Source organism: Orcinus orca, chromosome X (genome assembly GCF_937001465.1).
Source record: "Orcinus orca chromosome X, mOrcOrc1.1, whole genome shotgun sequence".
NCBI classification, from domain to species: Eukaryota; Metazoa; Chordata; class Mammalia; order Artiodactyla; family Delphinidae; genus Orcinus; species Orcinus orca.
The window spans coordinates 56628845-56653259 of NC_064580.1; the positions used below are offsets into that span (position 1 = coordinate 56628845).

At 40.0% G+C, this 24415-nt stretch overlaps 1 protein-coding gene across 5 annotated transcripts in view; it reads left to right on the forward strand.

The window, feature by feature from the left end:
- HEPH (hephaestin) overlaps nucleotides 1–18729 on the forward strand; it is a 91404-nt gene extending 72675 nt beyond the window's left edge. For 3 of the 5 annotated variants that reach the window (XM_033412488.2, XM_049704582.1, XM_049704581.1), the window contains 6 exons: nucleotides 7499–7605; nucleotides 8693–8918; nucleotides 11355–11494; nucleotides 12349–12511; nucleotides 15405–15449; nucleotides 17800–18729. In XM_033412488.2, the coding sequence (XP_033268379.1) occupies nucleotides 7499–7605; nucleotides 8693–8918; nucleotides 11355–11494; nucleotides 12349–12511; nucleotides 15405–15449; nucleotides 17800–18032 (914 nt within the window). In that variant the 3' untranslated portion in view covers nucleotides 18033–18729. The remainder of the gene's footprint in view (nucleotides 1–7498; nucleotides 7606–8692; nucleotides 8919–11354; nucleotides 11495–12348; nucleotides 12512–15404; nucleotides 15450–17799) is intronic. The other 2 variants (XM_049704580.1, XM_049704583.1) reach the window with 1 other exon arrangement.
- The last annotated feature ends 5686 nt before the right edge of the window (nucleotides 18730–24415 follow it).

A 24415-nucleotide genomic window follows, 5' to 3' on the forward strand; every position in this document is an offset into this window, starting at 1 on the left:
ACAACTGAGAAAATGACTACTGACCTTGAAGATAGGTCAGTAAAAATTACCAAAACTGAAACACTAGGAGACAAAAAAGAGGAAAAAGAAACAGAATGAAGCATGTAAGATCTGCGTGATAATATCAGACACTCTAACATAAATGAAATTGAAATCATAAGAGAAGAAAGAGAGATAGGACAAGCAAAAGATTTAAAGAAATAATAGCTGAAACTTTTCCAAAATCAACCATAGACATAGAACTACAGAATCAAGAAGCTCTGAGAAGACCAATGGGGATAATTACCAAAAGCAAACAAATAAATAACACACATACACACACATGCACACACACACACTTGCAAACACCCTTAGTCATGCCATGTAAAGTCTACTAAAACCAAAGACAATCAGAAAAATCTTGAAAACAGCCAGAAAAATAGAACAAAAGCACATTACATACAAAGGAACAAAGATAAAACTTATGGCAGATTTCTCATCAGAAACTATAAAAGCAAGAAAGAGTAATGAAACATTAAAGTGCTGAAATAAAAATGCTGTCAATGAAGAATTATATATTCTGTGAAACTAATAAGGAAAAATAAAAACATTCTCAGAAAAAAAGGCTATAAGAATTCATTGCTAGTATATCTATATTACAAGAAATTTTAAAGAAAGCACTTCAGGAAGAACTGACATGACACCAGAAAGCAAGTGGTAACTATACAGTGAAATAAAGAGTGCTGGAAATAGAATAAATAAAGATAATTTTTTTTCATTTTTAGTGCTCAAAAGACTGTCTAAAAGAAAACTTTATCAATGTAGTGTATTTTTGTATATGCAAATATAAAATATATGACAAAAAATGCCACAATGATTGGAAGTGATGTATTGGGAATATACAGTTGCAAAGATCTCTTTCTAGATAGTAACCAATATAATATTATTTGAAGATAGATTCTAATATATGTTATAAATTCTAGAGCAATAAGTAAAATCATTTTTAAAGGGGTAGAGTGAATTAATAATAGAGAAAAAATGGAATCACATAAAATGCTCAATTAATGCAAAAGAAAGCAAGAAAGAAGGAAAAAACAAAAAGAAATAGAAAAATAGAAAAAAAAATCTACCAATATGATAGATTTTATTTCAACAATAGCAATAATAATTTTAAATTTAAACAAATATAAATACACCAATAAAAACAGATGTATATTGTGATACTGGATTTTAGAAGATTACCGAACTATATGTTATATAAAATAAATTCACTGTAAATGTAAAGGCAAAAATAGGATAAAAGTGAAAGAATGGACAAAGATGTACCATGTAAACTCTAACATGGCTAATACTACTGTCAGGGAAAGTACACTTTAGACTAAGGAATCTACCAAGGATAAGAAAGATATTACAATATAATAAAGAGATCAATTCTCAAAAATAAAATAAAAACTGTCCTAAATATGCACACATTGAACAACAGAACTCCAACATACATGAAATCAAAAACTGATAGTATTGAAAGGTAATTTGTATATTTCTAGGAATTTGTGTATTTCATCTAGGTTATATAATTGGTGGATATATAATTGTTTTGGTGTTTTCTTATAATCCTTTTTATTTCTGTGAGGTTGGTAAAATATCCCTACATTCACTTGTGATTTTAGTTTTTTTATTTCTGATTTTTTTATTGAAGTATAATTGATTTACAATATTGTACAGAAAAGTGATTCAGTTATATATAGATAGATAGCTATAGATATATTTCCCTGTGCTATACAGTAAACCCTTGTTCATAATCTATTTTATGTACAGTAGCTTGCATCTGTTAATACCATACTCCAAATTTATCACTTCCCCTCTCCCTTTCCCCTTTGGTAACCATAAGTTTGTTTTCTATATCTGTGAGTCTATTTCTGTTTTGTATATAGATTCATTTGTATTATATTTTAGATTCCACATATAAATGACATCATATAGTATTTGTCTTTCTCTGTCTGACTTACTTCACTGAGTGTAATATTCTCTAGTCCATCCATGTTTTTCCAAATGACAATATTTCATTCTTTTTTATGGCTGAGTAATATTCCATTGTATATCTATACCACATCTTCTTAAACCAATCATCTGTGATGGGCAATTTGGTGTTTTCTATGTCTTGGCTACTATAAATAATGCTACTATGAACGTTGGGGTGAACATATCTTTTGAAGTAGAATTTTCACCTTTTCTGAATATATGCCCAGCATCATGTTGTAGCTCCATTTTTAGTTTTCTAAGGAAACTACTGTTTTCCATAGAGAGAGAACCAATTTACATTGCCACCAACAGTGTACAAAGGTTCCCTTTTCTCTGCACCCTCTCCAGCATTGGTTGTTTGTAGACTTTTTGATGGTAGCCATTCTGACCAGTGTGTGGTGATACCTCATTGTGATTTTGATTTGCACTTCAGTAATGATTAACGATGTTGAGCATCTTTTCATGTGACTGTTGGCCATCTGTATGTCTACTTTGGAGAAATGTCTATTTGGGTCTTCTGCCCATTTTTTGATTGTGTTCTTTCTTTTTTCAATATTGCATTGTATGAACTGTTTATATATTTTGGATATTAATCTCTTGTTTGTTCCATTGTTTGCAAATATTTCCTCCCATTCCACAGGTTGTCTTATTGTTTTATTGATGGTTTCCTTTGCTGTGCAAAAGCTTTTAGATTTTATTAGGTACCATTTGTTTATTTTTGCTTTTATTACTTTTGCCTTGGGAGACCGAACTAAGAAAATATTGCTATGATTTATGTCAGAGAATGTTTTGTCTCTGTTCTCTTCTAGGAGTTTTATGCTTTCATGTCTTAGATCTAAGTCTGTAAACCAGTTTGAGTAATTTTTGAATATGGTATGAGGAAGTGTTCGAGTGTTCTATTTTCATTGATTTACATGTGGCCATCTGGCTTTCCCAACACCACTAGTTGAAGAGACTTCTTTCTTTCCATTGTACAGTCTTGATTCCTTTGTTAAAGATTAATTGACTGTAGGTGTGTGGGTTTATTTCTTGACTCTCTATTCTGTTCCATCGATCCATATGTCTGTTTTTGTGCCAATACCATGCTGTTTTGATAACTGTAGCTTTGTAGTATTGTCTGAAGTCTGGAAGTATAGCTTTGTTCTTTTTTATTAGGATTGTTTTGAAATTTTTGGGTCTTTTTTCGTTCCATATAAATTTTAAGATTATTTGTTCTAGTTCTGTGAAAAATATCATGGGTGTTTTGATAGGGATTGCATTAAATCTGTAGATTGCTTTGGGTAGTATGGCCATTTTAACAATATTAATTCTTCCAATCTAAAAGCATGGGATATCTTTCAATTTCCTTGAATTATCTCCAATTACTGTTTTCAATGTTTTATAACTTTTAGTGTATAGGTCTTTCGCTTCCTTGGTTAAGTTTATTCCTAGGTATTTTTTGACACCATTTTAAACAGGATTACTTTTTACTTTCTCTTTCTGATATTTCATTGTTAGTGTAAAGAAATGCAACAAATTTCTGTATATTAACCTTGTACCATGCAACCTTGCTGAATTTCTTTATTAGTTCTAATAGTTTTTGTGTGGAGACTATAGAGTTCTCTATATAGAGTATTATGTCAACTAGAAATAGTGAGAATTTTACCTCTTCTCTTCTAACTTGGATACATTTTGTTTCTTTTTCTTACCTGATTTCTGTGGCTAGGATTTCCAATACTGTGCTGAACAGAAATGGTGAGAGTGGGTATCCTTGTCTTGTTCTGTGTCTCCATTCTATTTCCGAGATTTTGGATCATATTTACTATCATTACTCTGAATTCTTTTTCAGGTAGGTTGCCTATTTCCTCTTCATTTATTTGGTCTTGTAGGTTTTTACCTTGCTCCTTCATCTGTAACATATTTCTCTGTCATCTCATTTTTGTTGATGTGTGGAGCTGTTTTCCTCTCTTGCTGGTTGTTTGGCCTGAGGCGTCCAGCACTGGAGCTTGCAGGCAGTTAGGTGGAGCCAGGTCTTGGTGCTGAGATGAGGACTTCTTCGAGACCTCACAGTGATGAATATTTCCTGGGACCTGTAGTTCTCTGATAGCCCAGCAGTTTGAATTTGGTGCTCCCACCACAGGGGCTCAGGCCTAACCCCTGGCCTGGGAAACAAGATCCTGCAAGTTGCACAATGTGACAAAAACAAATAAACAAACAAAAAGCAGACAAACAAAGCCCAAGGCAAATAATAAAAACAAAACCGAACCAACAAAAATAAGAAGTAACAATCACACAAACAAAAGAAAACAAACAGACAAATAAAACCAAAGACAACAAAAAAAATCAAAATAAACAAAAGACAAAACAACAAACAAACAACAACAACGAAAAAAAACCCAAGGAAAGCAAAAAAACAAGAAGACACCAAAATGAACAAGAGAGCCCCCAAACCAAAACCAATAATAAAAACAAAACTAACCCAAACAGAAAACTGAAAACAAAAGAAAATCAAAAAACAAACTAAAAGAAAAGCTGAGTGAACAAAAGACAAACACACAAAAATGACACACACACAAAAAATCAAAACTAGAAAAAAAGGATAAAAACAAAAGAAAATAATAAACAAAGCAAAACAAAACTAAACAAAAATATCAAAATAACAAACCAACAGGAAGAAAGGGACAACAAATAACAAAGAGCAGGACAGTAACAAAGAATAAAAAGAAAAAGAAAATTAGAAAAATAAAAAATATTTTAGAAAAAATAAAAATGAAATAACAAAGCAAAATAGAACAACAGCAAAAAGATAAAATAAAATAATTTTAAAAGTTTAAAAAATAAAGTTAAAGATAAAAATATAAAAAATTTAAAAATGGAAACTTCTGTGATGCCTCCACTATCAATGTCCCTGCACCCACGGTGAGCTACAGCCAACCCCCACCTCCCCAGGAGTTCCTCCAAGACCTCTTGGTAGGTCTCTGGACCAGCTGTGTCATCCCCACCTCTGCTTGTGTTCCTCTCACCAGCATCTGCTCCTGAAGCTGGCCTGGAGCACACATGCTTGCATAGGCCAGCCAGGGTGCAGACTTCCATGGGCATGGCTTCAGGGGCTGGCACAGATGGAGGAGGCTTTGGAGAAAGGTGGCGCTCAGCCTGCCAGGATCTCCGTGGACAAAGGAAGATTTGTCAGGGGTGGTGGCAGGCTGCCAAGACCCACACAGCCCATGGATGCTTTGGGGGAGTTGTGCTCAGGTCCACCTGAACCCATGTGGCCAGAGGAGGTTTTGGCAGGGGTAGGGCTCAGGCCTGGGTCCCTAGCAGGCTTGCCAAGGCCTGAGCAGGTGAGGGGAACCCTGGTTTTCAGGGTGGGTGAGCCTGCTCAGGCATGCACAACTTACGTTGCCCAAGGAGGCCAGCCAAACGGGTGGGAAAGGGCATTCCAATGGCAGTCCTGCTCTCTGCACACCACTCAACAATTGCATCTCACCTCCATAGTGGCCTGGGCTTCCTCTGCAAACTTTTCTGGCCATGGAGCCCTTCCCTCCTGCTGCCTCAGGCTGTCTCCTCACAACCAACAGCTACCCCCTCCCTGGGTCCACTCTCCAAACCTCACTCTCCAGCACCCAGCCCTCCTACACACAACTCAGGCTGGGGTGTGCAGGGCTGTGGCACAGACTATGTGAATAGGTATTACTCTGTCCTGCCTTACACATACTGGTTGCTGCATTCCCCTCCAATCTCCCAATCCCCTGAAAGTCCCTCTCTGTCACCACTGTTCCCCTTGCTGTAAGTGAGCTTTTCTGAGTGTAGGAACCTCTGCTCTCCTTTAGCTACCCCTCAGGGGCACTGGTCTCATCCTGTTTCCACTTTTCTTCCCCCTTTCCTTCATCCTACCTGGTTGCTCGGGGATTTTTTTGTCCCCTTAGGTGTCCGAGGTCCTCCACTAGTGTTCAGTAGGTGCTCTCTGAGAATTGTTCCAATGTATTCTTGATGTATTTGTGAGGAGATGCAAACTCCACATCCTCCTATTCTGCCATCTTGACTCTGTCCCCAATGTTCAGTCGTTGATTTACAATATTATGTTAATTTTAGTTATACAGCATCATGATTCAATATTTTTGCAGATTACACTCCATTATAAGATATTTTAAGATAATTGCTATAATTCCCTGTACTATACAGTATATCCTCTTTGCATATCTATTTTATATAAAGTAGTTTGTTTCTGTTAATCCCATCAAACAAACAAACAAACAAACAAATAAATAGTCTGAAGTCAGGGAGTCTGATTCCTCCAGCTCCGTTTTTTTCCCTCAAGACTGCTTTGGCTATTCGGGGTCTTTTGTGTCTCAGTACAAATTTTAAGATTGTTTGTTCTAGTTCTGTAAAAATGCCATTGGTAATTTGATAGGGATTGCATTGAACCTGTAGATTGCTTTGAGTAATAGAGTCATTTGCACAATATTGACTCTTCCAAAAAAAAACATGGTATATCTCTCCATCTGTTGTTATCATCTTAAATTTCTTTCATCAGTGTCTTATAGTTTTCTGCATACAATTCTTTTGTGTCCTGAGGTAGGTTTATTCCTAGGTATTTTATTCTTTTTGTTGCAATGGTAAATGGCAGTGTTTCCTTAATTTCTCTTTCAGATTTTTCATCATTAATGTATAGGAATGCAAGAGATTTCTGTGCATTAATTTTGTATCCTGCAACTTTTCCAAATTCATTGATTAGATCTAGTAGTTTTCTGGTAGCATTTTTAGGATTCTCTATGTATAGTATCATGTCATCTGCAAAGAGTGACAGTTTTACTTCTTCTTTTCCAACTTGTATTCCTTTTATTTCTTTTTATTCTCTGATTGCCATGGCTAGAACTTCCAAAACTATGATGAATAATAGTGGTGAGAGTGGACATCCTTGTCTTGTTCCTGATCTTAGAGGAAATGCTTTAGGTTTTCACCATTGAGTGTGATGCCTACTGTGGATTTGTCATATATAGCCTTTATTATGTTGAGGTACGTTCTCTCTATGCCCATTTTGGATTGGAGCTTAATGACAAGGAAAGTCTGGCTAAGTATTTGAGGCATCAATACACGCAGATTAATTGACATCAGAAAGATGGCTTAAATCTTCCATGGAGACAGTATGGAAAAAGAGGAGAAGAGGACTAGAGACAGAGCCTTGAAGAAACAGCTGCATTTAGGAGGCAGCAGCAGGATAGGGAGACCAAAACAGAGCCAAAGAAGGAAGGTCATTATAAGCAGGGAGAATAGTAGCAGAACTGCCTTACTAGAGTATTGGACCTGAATATTTAAAGATAGGGACAGTAGAAGAGATGTTGAGGGTGTCCCAGGAGGGATAAGAATAAAGTCACAAAAATAAAATGAAGACTGATATGGAAATGATGGAGAAATATCTTAAAGGTCCTGGGACTCACCTGCCACAGCCTCTTAGGGATACCCGGGAACTGGGAGAAATTTCTGATCTGGTCTAACTGGAGACTCCTGTTACCACTTCTAGGTGAGGTTCTCACTTACCAGTGGAACATCCCAGAGAGATCTGGCCCTGGGCCCAATGATTCTACTTGTGTTTCCTGGATCTATTATTCTGCAGTGGATCCCATCAAGGTAAAGACAATATTGGCTTCCTGGAGTTGTCTCAGAATTGGGCAGGCTGCCTAGTAAAAAGAAGTTATTAAACAGATGTAGTAAGAAGCCCAGCACTAAAGTCTCAGGGTTCAGGTGAAATTCCTCAAATGCTGGGCTTATTCTAGTAGTTAGGAGGAGGGATGAAAGGAATAGGTAGCATCACATGTTAGTTCTGAGGATTTTCTTCCTTATTTCTTCTTCTTGGATAATATAAGGCAGTATGTTATCATTCAAGAAGCCTAGAATTTGTTGTCAAGAGATTGGGTTTCTAGCCCAAATTTTGTTCTGTCTTGCTTTTGAAGTGACTTTAGGCAAGTCATTCTGCCTCTGTTTCCTGGAAAATGGGCTTATCTATGTAGCCACCCATCCACAGGCAGATGTCAGCTATCATTTATTGAGAGCCTACTACATTTTACCTGGTGCTTTGGATGATACAAATGTAAGATACAGTTCCCATTTTCAAAGAGTATGATCTAGTTGTGGGAGACAGATGAATATAAACATAACGTTGACATTAAATATATAAAATATAACTATATATATATACACAGAATAAAATTTAAATATAGCATAGTATTAGCAGCTCTATAAAACCATTTAATAGAAACTGCTGTGGGGGTCCATGAGAGAGTGATTACTTCTGCTTGGAGGAGAGGATGAATGAGGGGGAAACTGGAGAAGGCAACATAATGATAGGTAGACATACATTGAGCCTTGAAAGCTGAATAGCAGTATGATAAAAGATAGGGATATGGTGGTGGGGGGGCATTACAGGAAGAAGAAACAGCCTGAGAAAAGGCATTGTGTTGTGAAAATGATTGGTGAGTTTGGAGATCAACGAATAGTCCAGCAGAGGTAAATCATAAGTGAGATAGCATATCTTTCCTATGTCCCAAGATTGTTGTGAGGATGAATTCAGATAATATAGATGAGGTACTTATAAATACATTATGATGAAGTGCTGAGGGCACAATGGGCTTGGATGTTAGCCTGTCTCTCTGTAGAGCACTACCACCCAGAAACAACTCCATCTAGTTCACTCTCTCCCTCTTCCTCCTATCCTTAGGACATGTACAGTGGCCTGGTGGGACCCTTGGCTATCTGCCGAAAGGGCATCCTAGAGCCCAATGGAGGACGGCATGACATGGACCGAGAATTTGCCTTGTTATTCTTGATTTTTGATGAGAACCAGTCTTGGTATCTGGAAGAAAATGTGGAAACTTATGGGCCCCAGGATCCAGGCCATGTTAACCTACAGGATGAGACTTTCTTGGAGAGCAATAAAATGCATGGTCTGTAGAAAAGAACCTAACCCTCTTCCAAAGAAGTCCCTACTGGCTGCATGGGGGTATCTGATAGGCCCATCACAACCCAAGGGAGCATATTTTCTGAAAGGATAGGAAAGTGGAATGGGGACAAATTAGAAGAAATGTCTCCTACTACAGTATTATATATTTCATACATAAAATAGGTAATGTGGTCTACGTTAGTTCAAGTGCCCAGAAAGCAGGAAGCTGACTCTGTAAAGTTGCTGTGGTGACACTAGCACATTTTAACATATTAGAGAAGGCAAGATGGACATTTATGACCCTCAATGTACCTGGTGCACTGGCTGATTAGGGCCTCTCTACTTAAAAATTCTCAGTTTAGTTTCTCAATATTATCTTATTTCCTTACCACTCTGGATCTGAGATCTGTTTTCTCAATATATTCTAATATAGTCAAATGAAGGACAGCTTATCTTTTAATCTATTTTTAAAACAAAGGTTCAATTTACAGATGGAAGGATTGGAGAGAGAGCTTCAGAGAGCAGCATACTGGGTTATATTACATACAAATAAGAGCTTCTTGATGCTCAAATGGATTTTGGAGGTAAATTGTGCACTCAAGCCTTCCTTTGTTCTAGAGATTTGTGTATCTTTAAAAAAAAATAGAGAAAATCTCAAAGAAGAGGGAGAATTTAAGTGCAGCAGAATGTATGAAGTGATTTCTCACTATCTCTTCTAGTGTAGTATTTCTTTGATTTGAGGATAAGTTGCAGCTTTTATAGTGACTCTACTGGAACTCAAAAGTAGTATCTCATAGTCACACAGATTCTAGCTATTTCCCCTTGATGGAAATATGAGTGATTCACATTGAATCCAGTGATTCACAAACTTTACAAAATGAATTTTTTTAGCTCCTTTCAAATCAGAGAAATAAATTGCCCAAAACCAAAATGAAAAGAGGACACAGATCTTGCTAGTGCAGGGGTTTAGATAATGCTCATTTCCATCTTTTTGTTTATGTGTTTATTCATCCAAACTCTTCAGGTATCAATCTATCTACCTATCAAATATTTGTTGAAAACTCTCTGAGTGCTGACACTAGAGAAAAAAAATAATGTTGGTGTCTGAGGGCAAACAAATAATACCCTTTCTCTCACTTCCAGATTCCTGAACCAATTGAGTAAGAGGCAGAGATGCTTAAGATCAAATGTGAACTTACTGAGAAAGCTAATTTGCAAACTGAATTTAGTTCTGCAACAAAATGGGCTTACTAATACTACCCCAACAATGGATAGATTTTTCATCCTGTCATTGACGTAGAGGGACAACAATACCCTCCTCCTTCACAGGGATAAAATCTTCCCCATGATGGAATAACAAATCCATCTGCACCACTTTCTATGGTCAGACTGAGTTAAGCGTATTTAGTCCCTTCTCTCAAATACAAAATTTGGCCAGAGTAAATAGGCTATAAATGTTCCTTCCATTATTTCCTCTCTTGGGATGTAGAGTATAAATCATCTTCCCTCTGTGAGAACATGAAAAGTGGGGGTGTGTATCCTGGGCATAGTCTTGACAGTGTGAATTAACATGGTGATGAGTGGTTTGTTGTTTTTAAAGCATAGGATGTGGCCTGGGAAGAGGCAGATGATGAGTCCCATGTGTTAATATCATTATAAATTCCAAGAATGTGACAGGTATTTTTTTAAACATTTATTGTAGGCTCAGGTGTCTGCTGGGTGTTCTGATGAATACAAGGAATATAGTATATACATTTATGTCCTGCCTAATAGAAACCTACAACCTAGTTGGGGATATAAAATTCCACAAATTAAAAGATAGGTAAATGTATAAGGCAGTTTCTAGTGAGTTCCAAAGGGTGGTACAGACAGTACTGGAGGAGTTTAGTTGTGGAAAGGAATGCAGGCAATGAGAGGTGCTGAGAGGCGCTAGATCAGGGAAGTATTATTAGAAGAGGTGAAGGTATGACTGGGCTTTGAAAAGATGGATAAAAGTAGGGAAAATTTCTGGGAGGGAAGATCAGAAACATAAGCAAGAACACAGAGAACATGAATATGGGACCATATGGGGGGATGGTGAAAAAATCACCTTAATTGAAATAAATATGTTAGATAATGGTAGATGAGTTTGGGAAGGTAGTTTGGGGCTGTATTTTGAAGGACCTTGTTGGCTGAGCTAAGGAGGCATGGACTTGATATTTTTGGCAGGAGGGAGCTATTAAAGTATTTTAAGCAGCAGAATAACATGATCATATTAGTTATTTAGAAAGACCACTCTTGTAACACCAATGTGGAAGATAGACTGGAGAGGGACAAATGGAATAAAAATGAGAGAATTTAGGAGGGTATTGCTATCATCAGAGATGATAGGGATTAGCTCTAGGGTAGTGGCAGTGGTAAGTCAAAATGAGAGATATAAAATAGTTTTCTTCTCTTACAGCCATTAATGGAAAACTCTATGCCAACCTCAGGGGCCTTACCATGTACCAAGGAGAACGAGTGGCTTGGTACATGCTGGCCATGGGACAAGATATTGACCTACACACTGTCCATTTCCATGCAGAAAGCTTTCTCTATCGGGTGAGCTGGAAAAGAGGCTGAGTCCCTCAGAGTGCTTTGATATCCATTAAGAAAGAAGAGAATAAAAAGAAACATGATAATAATCAGTTAAAAGAAGAAAGGTCTTGTACATGGAGTATTGATCAGGGAATTCTAGTTTGGCTTTGTATCCCAAGGTCAGTCATTGCCCTCCAGGCCTTAGCTTTCCCCTATGATATAGAAGAAATGAATGGCTCATTTATGTGATAAGGAGATTGAAGGAATAAATGTAATTGGGTCTCAGTCAGGGACTTGAGGTCCAGTAAGCAGTCATCCTGAGTAAGAAATTTCAGAGTAGTGTCTCACAATCTCTGAAAGTCCTTAATCCATTCCTGAACTTCAATTCAGGACCTACATGGGACTACATGTGGGTTTTGAAGAAGAAATTTTGTCTTCGGAAAAGGGGTCAGAGTTGTAGGCATTAATGTGGACTTAAAGACTTAGAAGTCCTGATAAAGGTGGTGGCATAGAGGAGAAACTAAATTGAGTTTCATTTCTAAAGTAAATATGTGGATCCTTCCTAGGGGTCAAGGCTTAAGCCTGCTAAAATGTATGGATATACTAGTTTTTATCCCCCTAATGAAAGACTAAATGAACTTTACTTTGGGACACTTTAAGAAAAAGTAGGAGGAGAGAAAGTCTCCTCTGTTGAGTCAGTTTGTATGGGTGGGTTCACAGAAGAGATGGATAAGATGGAATCTTTAAGCTGTTCTCTGGTCTGTGAATCTTGAAATTCCATGTCTCTGGTGTGGATACCCAAGCCTTTTAATTCCTATAAGTTCTGAGACTATCTCTACCCTTCACTTTCTCTCTCTCACCCACAATCTCTCTTGCAGAGTGGAGAGAGTTACCGGGCAGACGTGGTGGATCTGTTCCCAGGGACCTTTGAGGTTGTGGAGATGGTGACCAGCAACCCTGGGACATGGCTGCTTCACTGTCATGTTACAGACCATGTCCATGCTGGCATGGAGACTGTCTTTATGGTTTTGTCCCAAAGAGGTAAAGCCTAATTAGGATATCTTCTGGCACTGTATCTAGCCTGTAAGAACCAGATAATCCAAGAAGTGACTTGCATCCATCTTCTGATCCCAAGAAGACAGAACAGACCCCTTCTAGTGTTCTCCCAACCAATATTTCTCATTCCCTGTTGCTCCCCTGCTCATGCCCCCTCCTAATTTCTTTGATACTTGTTGAGCTCACATGAATTGACAGCCTGGCTGGGCTGTATGCATTGATGCTTAGTGTAGATTTGCTTCCTTTGAATACATTTAATTTGTATGTAAATTTATTATTTTAGAGTTTATTAGAGGTATTAACTATTTCAAAGGAATCTTATTAATGAGTTCTTTTTTTATAAAAAGGAAAAATATAATTCCAACAGTCACCCCTTAATTAGTTTGTTTTGTGGGGATTGTCTAAGGCTGGAAAGAGATATTAGCCTTCAATTACAACTAATCCCAGACAGATGCTAACAAGGATGGAAAAAACTTTTTCCTTGTATTTGTTATATGGAGACGTAATAGCCAGGGTATTTTCTTTACCAATAAATCTTTGTTCACCACCAATAACATAGAAGAGTAGGCTGTGTTGAATTTTGTGTCCTTGGGTCATCAAAGCATTGAGTCTCACTTCTTAAGTCTCTTAACCTGAATCCAGTACTCATCATTATCCCCCTTGCAAGAGGCTCAATAGAAACTCTAGGGACCCACATGAATCCAGAGAGGTATTTTTTCTCCTGTTCTTTTTTTTTTTTTTTAAGTCATGCTGTTTTGAAAACTGGTTATATTGAGGTAGGTATTCTGGGATTCCCAGCCATTGACATTCTGTCAGCAGGAATAGAAAGTGGGAAAATGTCTTTAGACATTTAAACAGGGCTAGCAAACCAGGGTAGAAAATACAACTCTGCTATTTACCCCCAGGGAGGAAGACGAATAATTGTACATTATGATTTCCTATATCTTTGGAAAACTTTGTTCTCTGGTAACACATACTGCTAGAATGTGTCTTCCAGTTACTACTGTGGTACTATTCCCTACCACCCAGACAGGCACACATAATTCTTTGTTGTATCCTGTCAGTCCTTAGAATCAAACTCTAGTGGTGAATTGATATATCATCAAGATGCTATAGATCCAAAGCAATAGATTTTCTCCATGTGTAGTAACGGGTCATGTCAAATATGGACCATCTAATAGATAAGAGACTGCATCAATACATATCATCAAGGAACTTCCATGAATAAGAATAACTTACCTCTCTCTATAATAATGAGCCAGTCCATAAATTTTACCTATTTACCTTTTGTTTGTTTGACAGACTATGGTCTAATTTGATATTGTTCCAATCACATATAAGCTAACAGGCCAACCAGAGGGAAGAGTTGAAGACAGATAGGGAATAAAAGACTAATTGTTGGAAAGGGCTTCCCAGGGAAGAAGCAGGGGATGAAAGTCAGAGCTACAAAAAAATATTAGAGTGGGGTAAGGTCATTTTTTTCTACTAAAAGAAGAAAGAAAACAGAAAAGACCAATGTGTAGGTTTGGGTGAGAGGCTTGACAAAAAGGTAGATATTTCTGTCTGATGGTCTGTGTTTCATCTGTGATGGAGGAGACAGAGTCATCTACTAAGAATGAAAGATAGATGGTAGTGTAAGGGGCTTTAGAAGAGTGGGCAAAGTGGTTATGAAATAACCACTCTGGGTGGTGGGGGAAAAGTTACTCTGAGTGATGGGAAATAAATTAATTATTGCCAAGCAGCACTGAGGACTTAGTTGAAGTTGGACCCAAAGAATACTGATCTTTACAATTGTGTGATGTTTCTCCACCAGCGTTCATCATAATACCAGAAAAAAATACAATGAAAGTATAGTTACTGGGGTTTCAGCAAATGATTATAATATTCCTGGTAAGTTAGTAGTTGAAGTGATAGACAATGGAGTCCAGCCTGGCCAGGAATGGAAGAAAAAAACAGGATGAGACTGGTGAGGTGAGAAAAATGGAAGTGTCCAGGAGCTAGAGGTCTTCATGAGAGGAGAAAATAACAGGTGAAATAGAATAAATAGCATTAGAACATGGAGAGAATAGGAGGCTGTTGTTAGATTTTAGACTTATGAGATGGAGCAAGTCTGCATAATTAGCCCAATGTAACCATAAGAGTGGTTGATAGAGTTGGAGTATATTTGAAATTTGTTAGAGTTAAGAGGTCTAAAAACTGTGAGGCTTAAGTGTTGGATAGGTCGACACTTATGATGGGAATTGAAGACAAGAAAGACTGAGCCACGTACCAAAGACTTCCATGAATGAAAACTGCTAGGTAACAGTGACAAGAAGTGGTTGTGATTTTTTAGCCAAGTAATATAAGCCTCAAAAGAGATGGATCTTTGCAAAAAGGGGAGGAATAATAAATAATCTCAAAACAGTATTGAGAAGATATAAAGGAAGTATATCTTTATATCTTTATAAGTATATCTTTCTGACCTCAGAAAAGAGCTCAGCCTCATTAAAGCAAGAAGAGGAAGAAGTATTCTAAAAAGGTTGAATATGTAGGGATGCAGGTTTGACAAAGAACAGGGGCTTCCTGAAGGAAGGCTGGGAAAAGGTGGCAAAAAGAGCAATAATGAGGATAAAGTGTCAATAAATATGTAAATTTTGGCAGAGGGGTGACTTACCTTTTGGACTCCTAAGACTATGCTCTTGCTTATATTTTGTGTCACTGCTCAAAATCAAATCCACCTACCAATACTGACTTTGATCACAAGACAGTTAATTCCAGTCACCTCCATTTTGCTTACTATATCACAGAGAGTCCTCCAACCATTGCTAACCTCCTACAACAAGCCTGTGGATAAGTAGGAAGAATAATAGGACTAACTTCTTTTCTCTTTTTCCTCCAGAACACTTAAGCACTACCACCATCATCTCTGAAGAGACTGGAAAAGGTAGGGAGAAGGATACACAGATTGGGTAGTTATATATGTTGTGCATTTGGGGAAAAGTTCAGTGCCTCTAGAAGATGAGTTTCATATGGCTGAAATGTGGACCTCAATACTAGCAGAAAACATCCTGAGATTTATTTAAGATTTCAGAAGCCAGGAATCTAAGGTTAAGCTTCCAGTTAAGCTTCCCTCAGCAGGTTTATTCTCTCTGACCCCCATGCCCAACCTCCTGAGTTGAGGAAAATTGCCTCATCCTCAGTGAAGGCTGCTATCTTATCCTCTTACTAATGTATGAGGGGAAATAAAATTCAAGGTCTTGCTGAGTTGTGAATGAAGGTGCTATAGTACAGATATGAATTCCCCACAAGGACAGTGTGAAACTAGGACAAATGCCATTCAGTCTGCACCAGGTAATTAATCTTTCATCTATAGAATACTAAATAGTTGACACTTTAGAACCATCCATTTCTGTACTTCCAGAAAATAGAGCTTCTTGTTCTATCCAGGCTGGGTTCAAATAATGCTTTCACTCTCTACCTCATTTGTACCTGAACTGAGAAAGATTCATAAAGTTGTGAGAGCCTAGAATAGATGTTAGAGATTTTCAGTTTAGTCTGGAGGTTTTTCAGCTCTGTTTGGAAAGGTCCTAATGATCTAAGTATCTTATAAACAGTCAACCAGGGGACTAGGGTATGTCCTGGAGGATTAGGGAGAGGTAAGGTGAAGCAGAGAGAGCAGAGTGACATACATATATGTATATGTATTTGTATATATATATACATATATATATATATACACACATATATTTTTATATATACATATTTTGTGCATACATTTGTATATGCATTTTTACATATCAGTGTGTACATACATACATACATCCTCATAAGCTCTTGTTTGTTAAAAACGTTAAACAGTGAGGAAAACCCCTCAAAACTGGTGGTCTACTAAAGCCCAATATTTTCTGAGAGATGGAAAGTGATTTTTCCAAGGTCACAAGGGAAGTAAGTGGTAGAATGTAAACTCAAAATCAGAATGTTTCCCAGCTTCCATTTGAACTCATTATATTTCATCTTCTCTCAGTTCTGTAAGAATATTGATTCATCCAGTTATACATTCATCAAACACATACTAACTGCCAGAGACACCAAAAAAGTAAGACATAGTCACTATTTTCCAAGAGATTCATGTCTAAAAGTGGAATGAGACACAGAGACAATAATTGCAGTGCTGGATACTATGTTATTTTTTTAAAGTGGGGAAACAATAATAACAACGGATCAATTATTGTGCATTTGATGTCTTCCAGGAGCTATGTTAAATATTTTATAAATATCAACTCACTCAAGCCTCACAATAAACCACTGAATTAAGTATGGTTATTATCCCCATTTTATAAAAGAGGAGACTGAAATCCAGAAGTGAGGGTGGATTAGGTCACTTAGCCCAAGGAAGTAAATTGTGGGAGTACAAACAGTACAGGTACTTTGGGCACACAAAAGAAAGACCATTGTTAGTTATACAGCTGAATTGAAGAAAGCTTTGCTGAGACATATAATGTTTAAGCTAGGGATAGAATGGTGAGGAAGAAGAAAGGGTGTTCAGGCAATGGGAGCAGCATGAGAAAGTCTTGGAAGCCTGAAGAGGCTCACCCATTCTGTAGAACAAAGAATGAGTTGCTATCCCTGAAGATAGTAAATAAGAGTAGGCTAAGTTAGAACCTGATCGTGAGAGTTGCAATGTCTGACTTGAGTCTGAGCTTTATTCCATAGGCTGATTGGAGATCATCAAAAGTTTGTATGCCAGGAACTAAGAAAATTAGATATTTCACCTAGAAAGATCAATGTGACATCAGTGTTATAATGACGCAAAGATGTGAGAGACCAGACAGCACAGAGACAGGCTCTTGTCATGGTCCAATGGTCAAAGTGAGTATTGATAAGCTAGATAATTGAGTCAAACTGCTTCTCAGGAGTTTCTACTTACTGCTCCCAGTTCTACCCTCTGGAACCACGCAAACCAAATTCAATTCTTTTTTTTTTTCTACATCACAGGTTTTTATATATTTAAAGAAATATGTCAAGGCCCTTCTCACTCTGAGTGTTAGCTCTTTCCATGGGGGGACTGGTGCCTCAATGCTTCCTAATAATTTTCTCAGCTATGACATTTTGTTACGCTGGTTCTCTGTAACCTCCGTATCTGTCATCATTGGCTGATCTTTTGAGGGCTAAGGATAGTTCCTCTGTCCTATTTGGATGACCTTATTTCTCCTCTCCCAGAGTTGACTATAGAATAAGACATTTTAGAATATTCTCCATCGCAGGGTTCCCACTTGCCTCTTGTTCCATTTCAGTAGCAATTCCCAGAGACATTGGAGAAAGCAATGTGAGGATGCTGGGCATGCAGATCCCTGTAAAGGATATCGAGATACTGACTTCTGTCTTGATTGCCATGGGTGTCACTCTCCTGCTCATTGCTCTGGCTCTTGGTGGTGTGGTGTGGTACCAGCATCGGCAGAGAAAGCTACGGCGCAACAGGAGGTCCATCCTGGATGACAGCTTCAAGCTTCTGTCTCTCAAGCAATAACAGCTGGATCCTGGAACTGCACATCTGGGACACACTCCCAGCAGGTCATGGACTAGCAGCTGACCTCATTGTCATTGTCAAAGGGGAATGGGTTTTAGAGAGGCAGAGGAGGGAATCAAACTCAAAAGAGTATTTCTTCACTAATTTATTTACATGGAAATGATATGCTTTCTTTTTCTTTAGTTTCTTTACTCCACTTGGGCACCTGGGGCTGAGTCCCCTAGTATCTAATATCACAAATTTCAACAGCTATATTATATCACCCACTGACACTTGGAAGGTCTGGAAATTTCTAAAAACTGACTCCTCTCACAAAGTAGATACCAAGAGTAAGGTTCACTGATTAGGTTTCTACTGCTTTCCAGGACTTAGGCAAGTTCAGTTTGAACTGAGGCTAAGTGAGCTGTGATGATAATCCAAATCTAAACTAGGACTAAGAACATAGTCTTGATGGGGAATGGGTGGGGTGGGATTTTAAGATCCAACTTGTATTTTGATTCTTCTTGGCAGTGGACTGTTTTGGTTAAGTGGGTAGATGGAATATTGTTGTCATGAGCAACTACAACTTTTGGAGGCAAAAGCTCCTCAGGAAGGCAGTACTCCAAGTTCTTGGTCCATTTGCACTGAAAGGAATGTTGAGTGTCCTCTCCATGTTTTAGTCAGAAAATCCTACACATTAAAGTGCTTGTTAGAACACCATAAGAGTGAACTTGGTGAATTTGATTGTCTCTGTGGCCTCTGGGAAGTTGTGACTGTTATTGAAAAAGAGAGCACTCAGCGAGACTGGTGGGGGTGACTAGTGTTGGTCATAGAATGGGTCTGCCCATCCTTTGTGGACCCTGCAGGTTTGTGTTTTGGAAGTGAAGAAGCTGCCCAAGAGGAAGCCTCAGAATCAGAGTGGTAGGTACCATCTTTTGACCCATAAGTGCCAAAAGTATTCTGAATGCAAAGAAAAGTTGCCAGAGGGAAATAAAGGGCTGAAACTAAGCTCAAACCTTTACACTGGGCAAGGAGAGGTGGGCACAGATCTAATGGGCTCTTTTGGTAGTTGGGGGTATGAGAGGTCTACTTGCAATTTTGGGGGCCTCTTTATAGGGTAGAGTCCTTCCTCTGGTAATTTAAAGCAATATTCCTTTGTCACTTACAAGTTCAAGCCTCTCTAAAACCTTGGTCAGAGAGCACAGACAAGACACAGATTAGGGATGGGATAAGATGGCCCATTCTTACTATAGTATCCATAATACCATTTTACATGGCAAGTGGAAAATGGAAGAGGCATCAGGGACAGTTAAAATAATAACTGAAATGCATAGTGCTTTACACTTTACAAAGCATCTAATACCTGATTGCATTTTACTTCCCTTAGTTCTATCAGGGTGATACTTTGTTTTACCTTTTAGTAAACAAATTATTATAGAGAGTAAGTGATTTTACCCCAGGTCATTCAGCTAAAAATTGAGTAGGGATTCAAGCCTTCATCTATTCGACTCCAAATACCTGCTTCATCCTTCTATATCATGGAAACTCCACTAATCTCCATCATTTTTTACCCATATTGAATCCAACTTTCCTTTTCCTGTCTTTCCAGCAAAACTGTCTGCCTAGTTAGCAACACTTTGCAGATTAACTGTAGAAACCCACAAAGCTGGTGTTCAGGTGCTAAATAATGTTCAAAGTTGGAGGGTAAAACACAGGCCAGAGCCCATCATTCATCTTGGTTTACTGTGGTCAATGGCTCTGTGGAGAGCTTTACTGGAAGTCTCAGAAACATAACAGGGTGTGGAGTAGGGAGAAGATTTGGATTTTTAGTGATAAAATCAAATGAGAGTATTTAAACCATTGCATAATCAATGCACTTAACAGCAGAACTCTGTTGGTGTATTGTTAACGTGAAGGTTATTGAAAACTCAGTGCACTCTGGGGACTCTACTCAATTATTGTAATCTGTATGCAAATGGAAGGTGGTCTCAGTCACGAATCTGAGACAAGGAGAAGTAGGTGGGATGGGGATACGTTTTTTCTGAATGTGTAACTCTGCTCCTGATTGGGGAATGTAAGCTCAAGCCCATGTATTACAGAAAAGTATGCATTTTTGTAGTGGGTGTTCTCCCTGTGGGGATGTAGGAGATGTTTTTGACAATTAAGTGGCACTTCCATCCATTCAATTGCTCAAGTCAGAAATCGCAAAGTAAGACTTGTTTGCTTTTCCTCCAAAATATCTTTAATTTATTCATCTGTTTCTATCTTCATTGCTACCACCCCAGACTAAAGCACAACCATCTGTTACCAGGATTTGTGTGGTAGCCTCCTGCTTATAACCTTACATTCACTCCAGCCTCCTACAATTGATTCTCCATGCAGAAAAGTGATGTTTGAAAAACATAAATTGGACTTCCAGTTTAGATGAGATGCCATAGGTTCACCTCTCTCTGGAGATAAATAAACCTTGGAAATAATTAAAAAAAGACAACAATAGAAGGGCTCAAAAAGATAGAGAAGAGGAAGGCAGCCTGAAGAAGAATAGAGAAACATAGCAACAAATCATCTTCCTAACACCTAACCTAGAAGAATGCAGCCCAAAGTCAAAAAGGAGTCCTAGGGACAGCCCAGGTGGGCCTGGGACTCTGGAACGAGGGACTGGGGAGGAGCCTTGCTTACATCAAGTAACCATGGAAGCTGCTCTTCATCTCTGTTGACCAGAGACTCTCCTCCCCCAGTTAGACATTAGGAAGCAACTGCAAGGAGAATCCCAACATAGTAAGCTGCAGCCCAAGAAGCACTCTTTGTGCCTGTAAGCTGGAGAATCCCTTTTCCTCCCCAGAGACAATAATGGTTCTGGCAGAGGTCAACAGGAACCTCAGTGACACCAGAGAGACCAAGCAAAACTGAAGAGCACAGCAAAGTCTCTGAAAGTTACATTGCCATTGGAACACAAAGTTATGCCAGGACTTATGCTAAACATAAACAGGGTTACTGCCTCCTAAAATAGATTGTTTTAATATGATTCAGAGTTCCATCATACCAAGAATCAGTAAAATCACAACTTGAATGAGAAAAGACAGTATACTTTCTGGGTTCCCTCTATGTGGGCTGTGTGGGTCCTTCTGTTGTGGTGGGCTGATTACTGTGAGGACACTTGTAGGTGGGACTGTACCCCTGTCCAGTTGGTTGCCAGACACTGCCTTGTGCAGAGGCTGTGAGCCACAGATGATCAAGACCATGTCCTGGTATGGCTGCTTTCACAGTCAGGGGATTCCAGGTCCTGGTGCCAAGCCACAGATGGTTGTGGCCATGTCATAGGTTGACTGGCTACTGAGCCCAGAGGGATCTCAGGGCTAGTGCTGGTCCACCAGTGCGTATAGCCAGGTCCCATGGTGGCTGGCTCTGGTGCCAGGGATCTCAGAGCAAGTGTCAACCTGCTGTTGGGTGGGGCCCCAGGACGTCCTGGGGTGGTGTTGGCCTGCTAGAGGACAGGCTGGTTCTTGCCACAGCTGGATGCAAGGCTGCCGTGGTCCCAGGGCTGGTGCTCACACAGAAGCAGCTGAAGCTCGGTCCTGGGTGTCAACTGACTTGAAGAGTTAGGTCCTGGGGTACCTGGCTGTGGGGCACGGGTTCCCAGAGCTGGTGTTGGCCCACTGGTGTCCAGCTCCAGGGCCAAGGATGACCCAGGGCTAATGCCAACACACTGGTGGGTCTCTGCAGGACCCTGGGTACCCTAGAGTTGGTATAGGTAGGTGGATAGGGCAAGGGACAAGGGAATCCTGGGGCTGGTGCCAGGCTGCTGGTGTTTACACTGTGTGTTGACACAGCTGCCTACAGGGCCTTGATGATCCTGGGGCTGGAGTCTGCCTGCTAGTGGGTGAGGCCTGGTGCCAGAGCTAGTGCCAGCCAACAGGATGGCAAAGCCAGGTCTTAGGGTCTCTGGCTATGGGACCCAGAGTTTCTGGATCTGAAGTTGTCCTACTGGTGGGTGGTGCCAGGGCCCAGGAAGTCCTGGGGCTAATGAGAGCCCACTGGTGGGTGGAGCTGGGTCCCAGCATCTTTGGCTGCATGACCTTGGTGGTCCCAGAGATGTTGTCAGTACAAGGGTGGGTAGGAACTAGGCTCAGGGGATCCTGGGGCTCTTGCCCATGCCCTGGTGGGCGATGCTGGGTTCCAGGGTTAGTAACGATCCACTAGTGGGTGGGGTTGGTTCCTGGGTCCTCTGGTGGGCGGGTCCAATCCCGGGAGGGCTTGGGTCTCGGGGTGGGGGGTCCTACAGAAGCTGGCCTGCTGGTGAGTAGGGCTGTGTCCCTGCTCTGCTAGCTGACTGACATGGAGCATCCCAGAACTGGTGCCAAATGGCTGATGGGTGGGGCCAGGTTCCAGCACTAATAAGCAACAATGGTGCTTACCAGCACCAGTGTACTCTTGGTGGGATGAGCTCCCACAAATGGCTACTGCCAGTGTCTATGTCCCCAGGGTGAGTTTCAATTGCCTCCTGCCTCTCCAGGAGGTTCTCCAAAATCAGTAAGCAGGTCTGACCCAGGTTTCTTTTAAATTACTGATTCTGCTCTGAGTCTCAGAGCATGTTAAATTTTGTGTGTGCCTTTTAAGGGTGGAGTCTCTGTTTCCCACAGTCTTCTGTTTCTCCAAAAAGCCCCATTGGCCTTCAATGTCAAATGTTCTAGAGGCTCATCTTACTGGTGCAGGACCACATGGCTGGAGAGCCCAATGTGGGAAGAACCAGTGCAATTGGGATTATTCTCCCTTTGTGGTCATATACCAGGGAATATGGGTCTCAACTATACGGAAGCTCTGTCTCTCCTACTCATCTTGTGATTCCTTATTTATATCTTTAGCTGTAGCATGTCATTTCTGCTAGTCTTCAGGTTGCTGTCATGGATAGTTGCTCTTTGAATAGTTGCAGTTTCATTGTGCCCATGGGAGGAGGTGAGTTCAGGGTCTACCTAGTCAGCCGTCTTGTCCATACCTACATCCAGTCTCATGTTACAATTAAAAAATAAAATTCAGACATTATGTTAGACACTAAGGATACAGGGATAAACTGTTCAAGCTCATTTTCCAGTACAGAAGACAGTTATAAGTAAAGTGCTCTGAAAGCAGATGGAAGAACCAGATAACTGGGAGGGATCAGGAGGAATAACAAAGAGAGTATACTTCAGCTGAACCTTGAAGGATGAGGAGAAACTTGGTAGATAGGTGAAAAAACATTCTATGCCAGACTAACAGCATATATGACAGCAGGGAGCTTGAGAATGTATTGTGTCTTTAGGATGTAGAAAAGGAAATTCATATTTTAATATGTCTAATGGAGAAATATTGCTTTTTCCCACTAAATGTGCTGCTCCTCCATTCTAGCCCATTTCAGCAAATGGTATCACCATCTGTTAAGCTATTCAAGATGGAAACGTAAGAGTCATCCTTCAGCCCTCCCTTTCCCTCACCCCTAACTTCCAATACAACCATAATTTCTACCAGTAGTATATTCAAAATGTATCCAAAATCAATCTATTTTTAACATTTGTACACCCCCAGCCAAGTACAGGCCACTATCAACTTTCAACTCAACAAAAGCAATAACCTCCTCCCTGTTCATACTTTTACCCTTGCCTTCCCACTACACATCCTTTCCACTGCAAATTGTGAGAACTTTTAAAAACATAGATTGGGAGAGGAGCTTCAAGATGGCAGAATAGTAAGACGTGGAGATCACCTTCCTCCCCAAAAATACATCAGAAATACATCTACATGTGGAACAACTCTTATAGAATACATACTGAACGCTGGCAGAAGACCTCAGACCTCCCAAAAGGCAAGAAACTGCCCCGTACCTGGGTAGGGCAAAAGAGAAAAAAGAAAAAACAGAGACAAAGGAATAGGGATAGGACCTGCACCAGCGGGAGAGAGCTGTGAAGGAGGAAATGTTTCCACACATGAGAAGCCCCTTTGTGGGTGCAGACTGTGTGGCAGAGGGGGGAAGCTTCAGAGCCATGGAGGAGAGTGCAGCAACAGGGGTGTGGAGGGCAAAGCGGAGAGATTCCTGCACAGCGGATCGGTGCTGACCAGCACTCACCAACCAGAGAGGCTTCTCTGATCACCCGCCGGGGCAGGCGGGGGCTGGGAGTTGAGGCCCGGGCTTCGGAGGTTGGATCCCAGGGAGAGGACTGGGGTTGGTTACCTGAACACAGCCTGAAGGGGGTTAGTGCGCCACGGCTAGCTGGGAGGGAGTCCGGGAAAAAGTCTGGAGCTGCCACAGTGGCAAGAGACTTTTTCTTTCCTCTTTGTTTCCTGGTGCATGAGGGGAGAGGATTAAGAGTGCCGCTTAAAGGAGGTCCAGGGACGGGTGCGAGCCGCGGCTATCAGTGCGGACCCCAGAGACG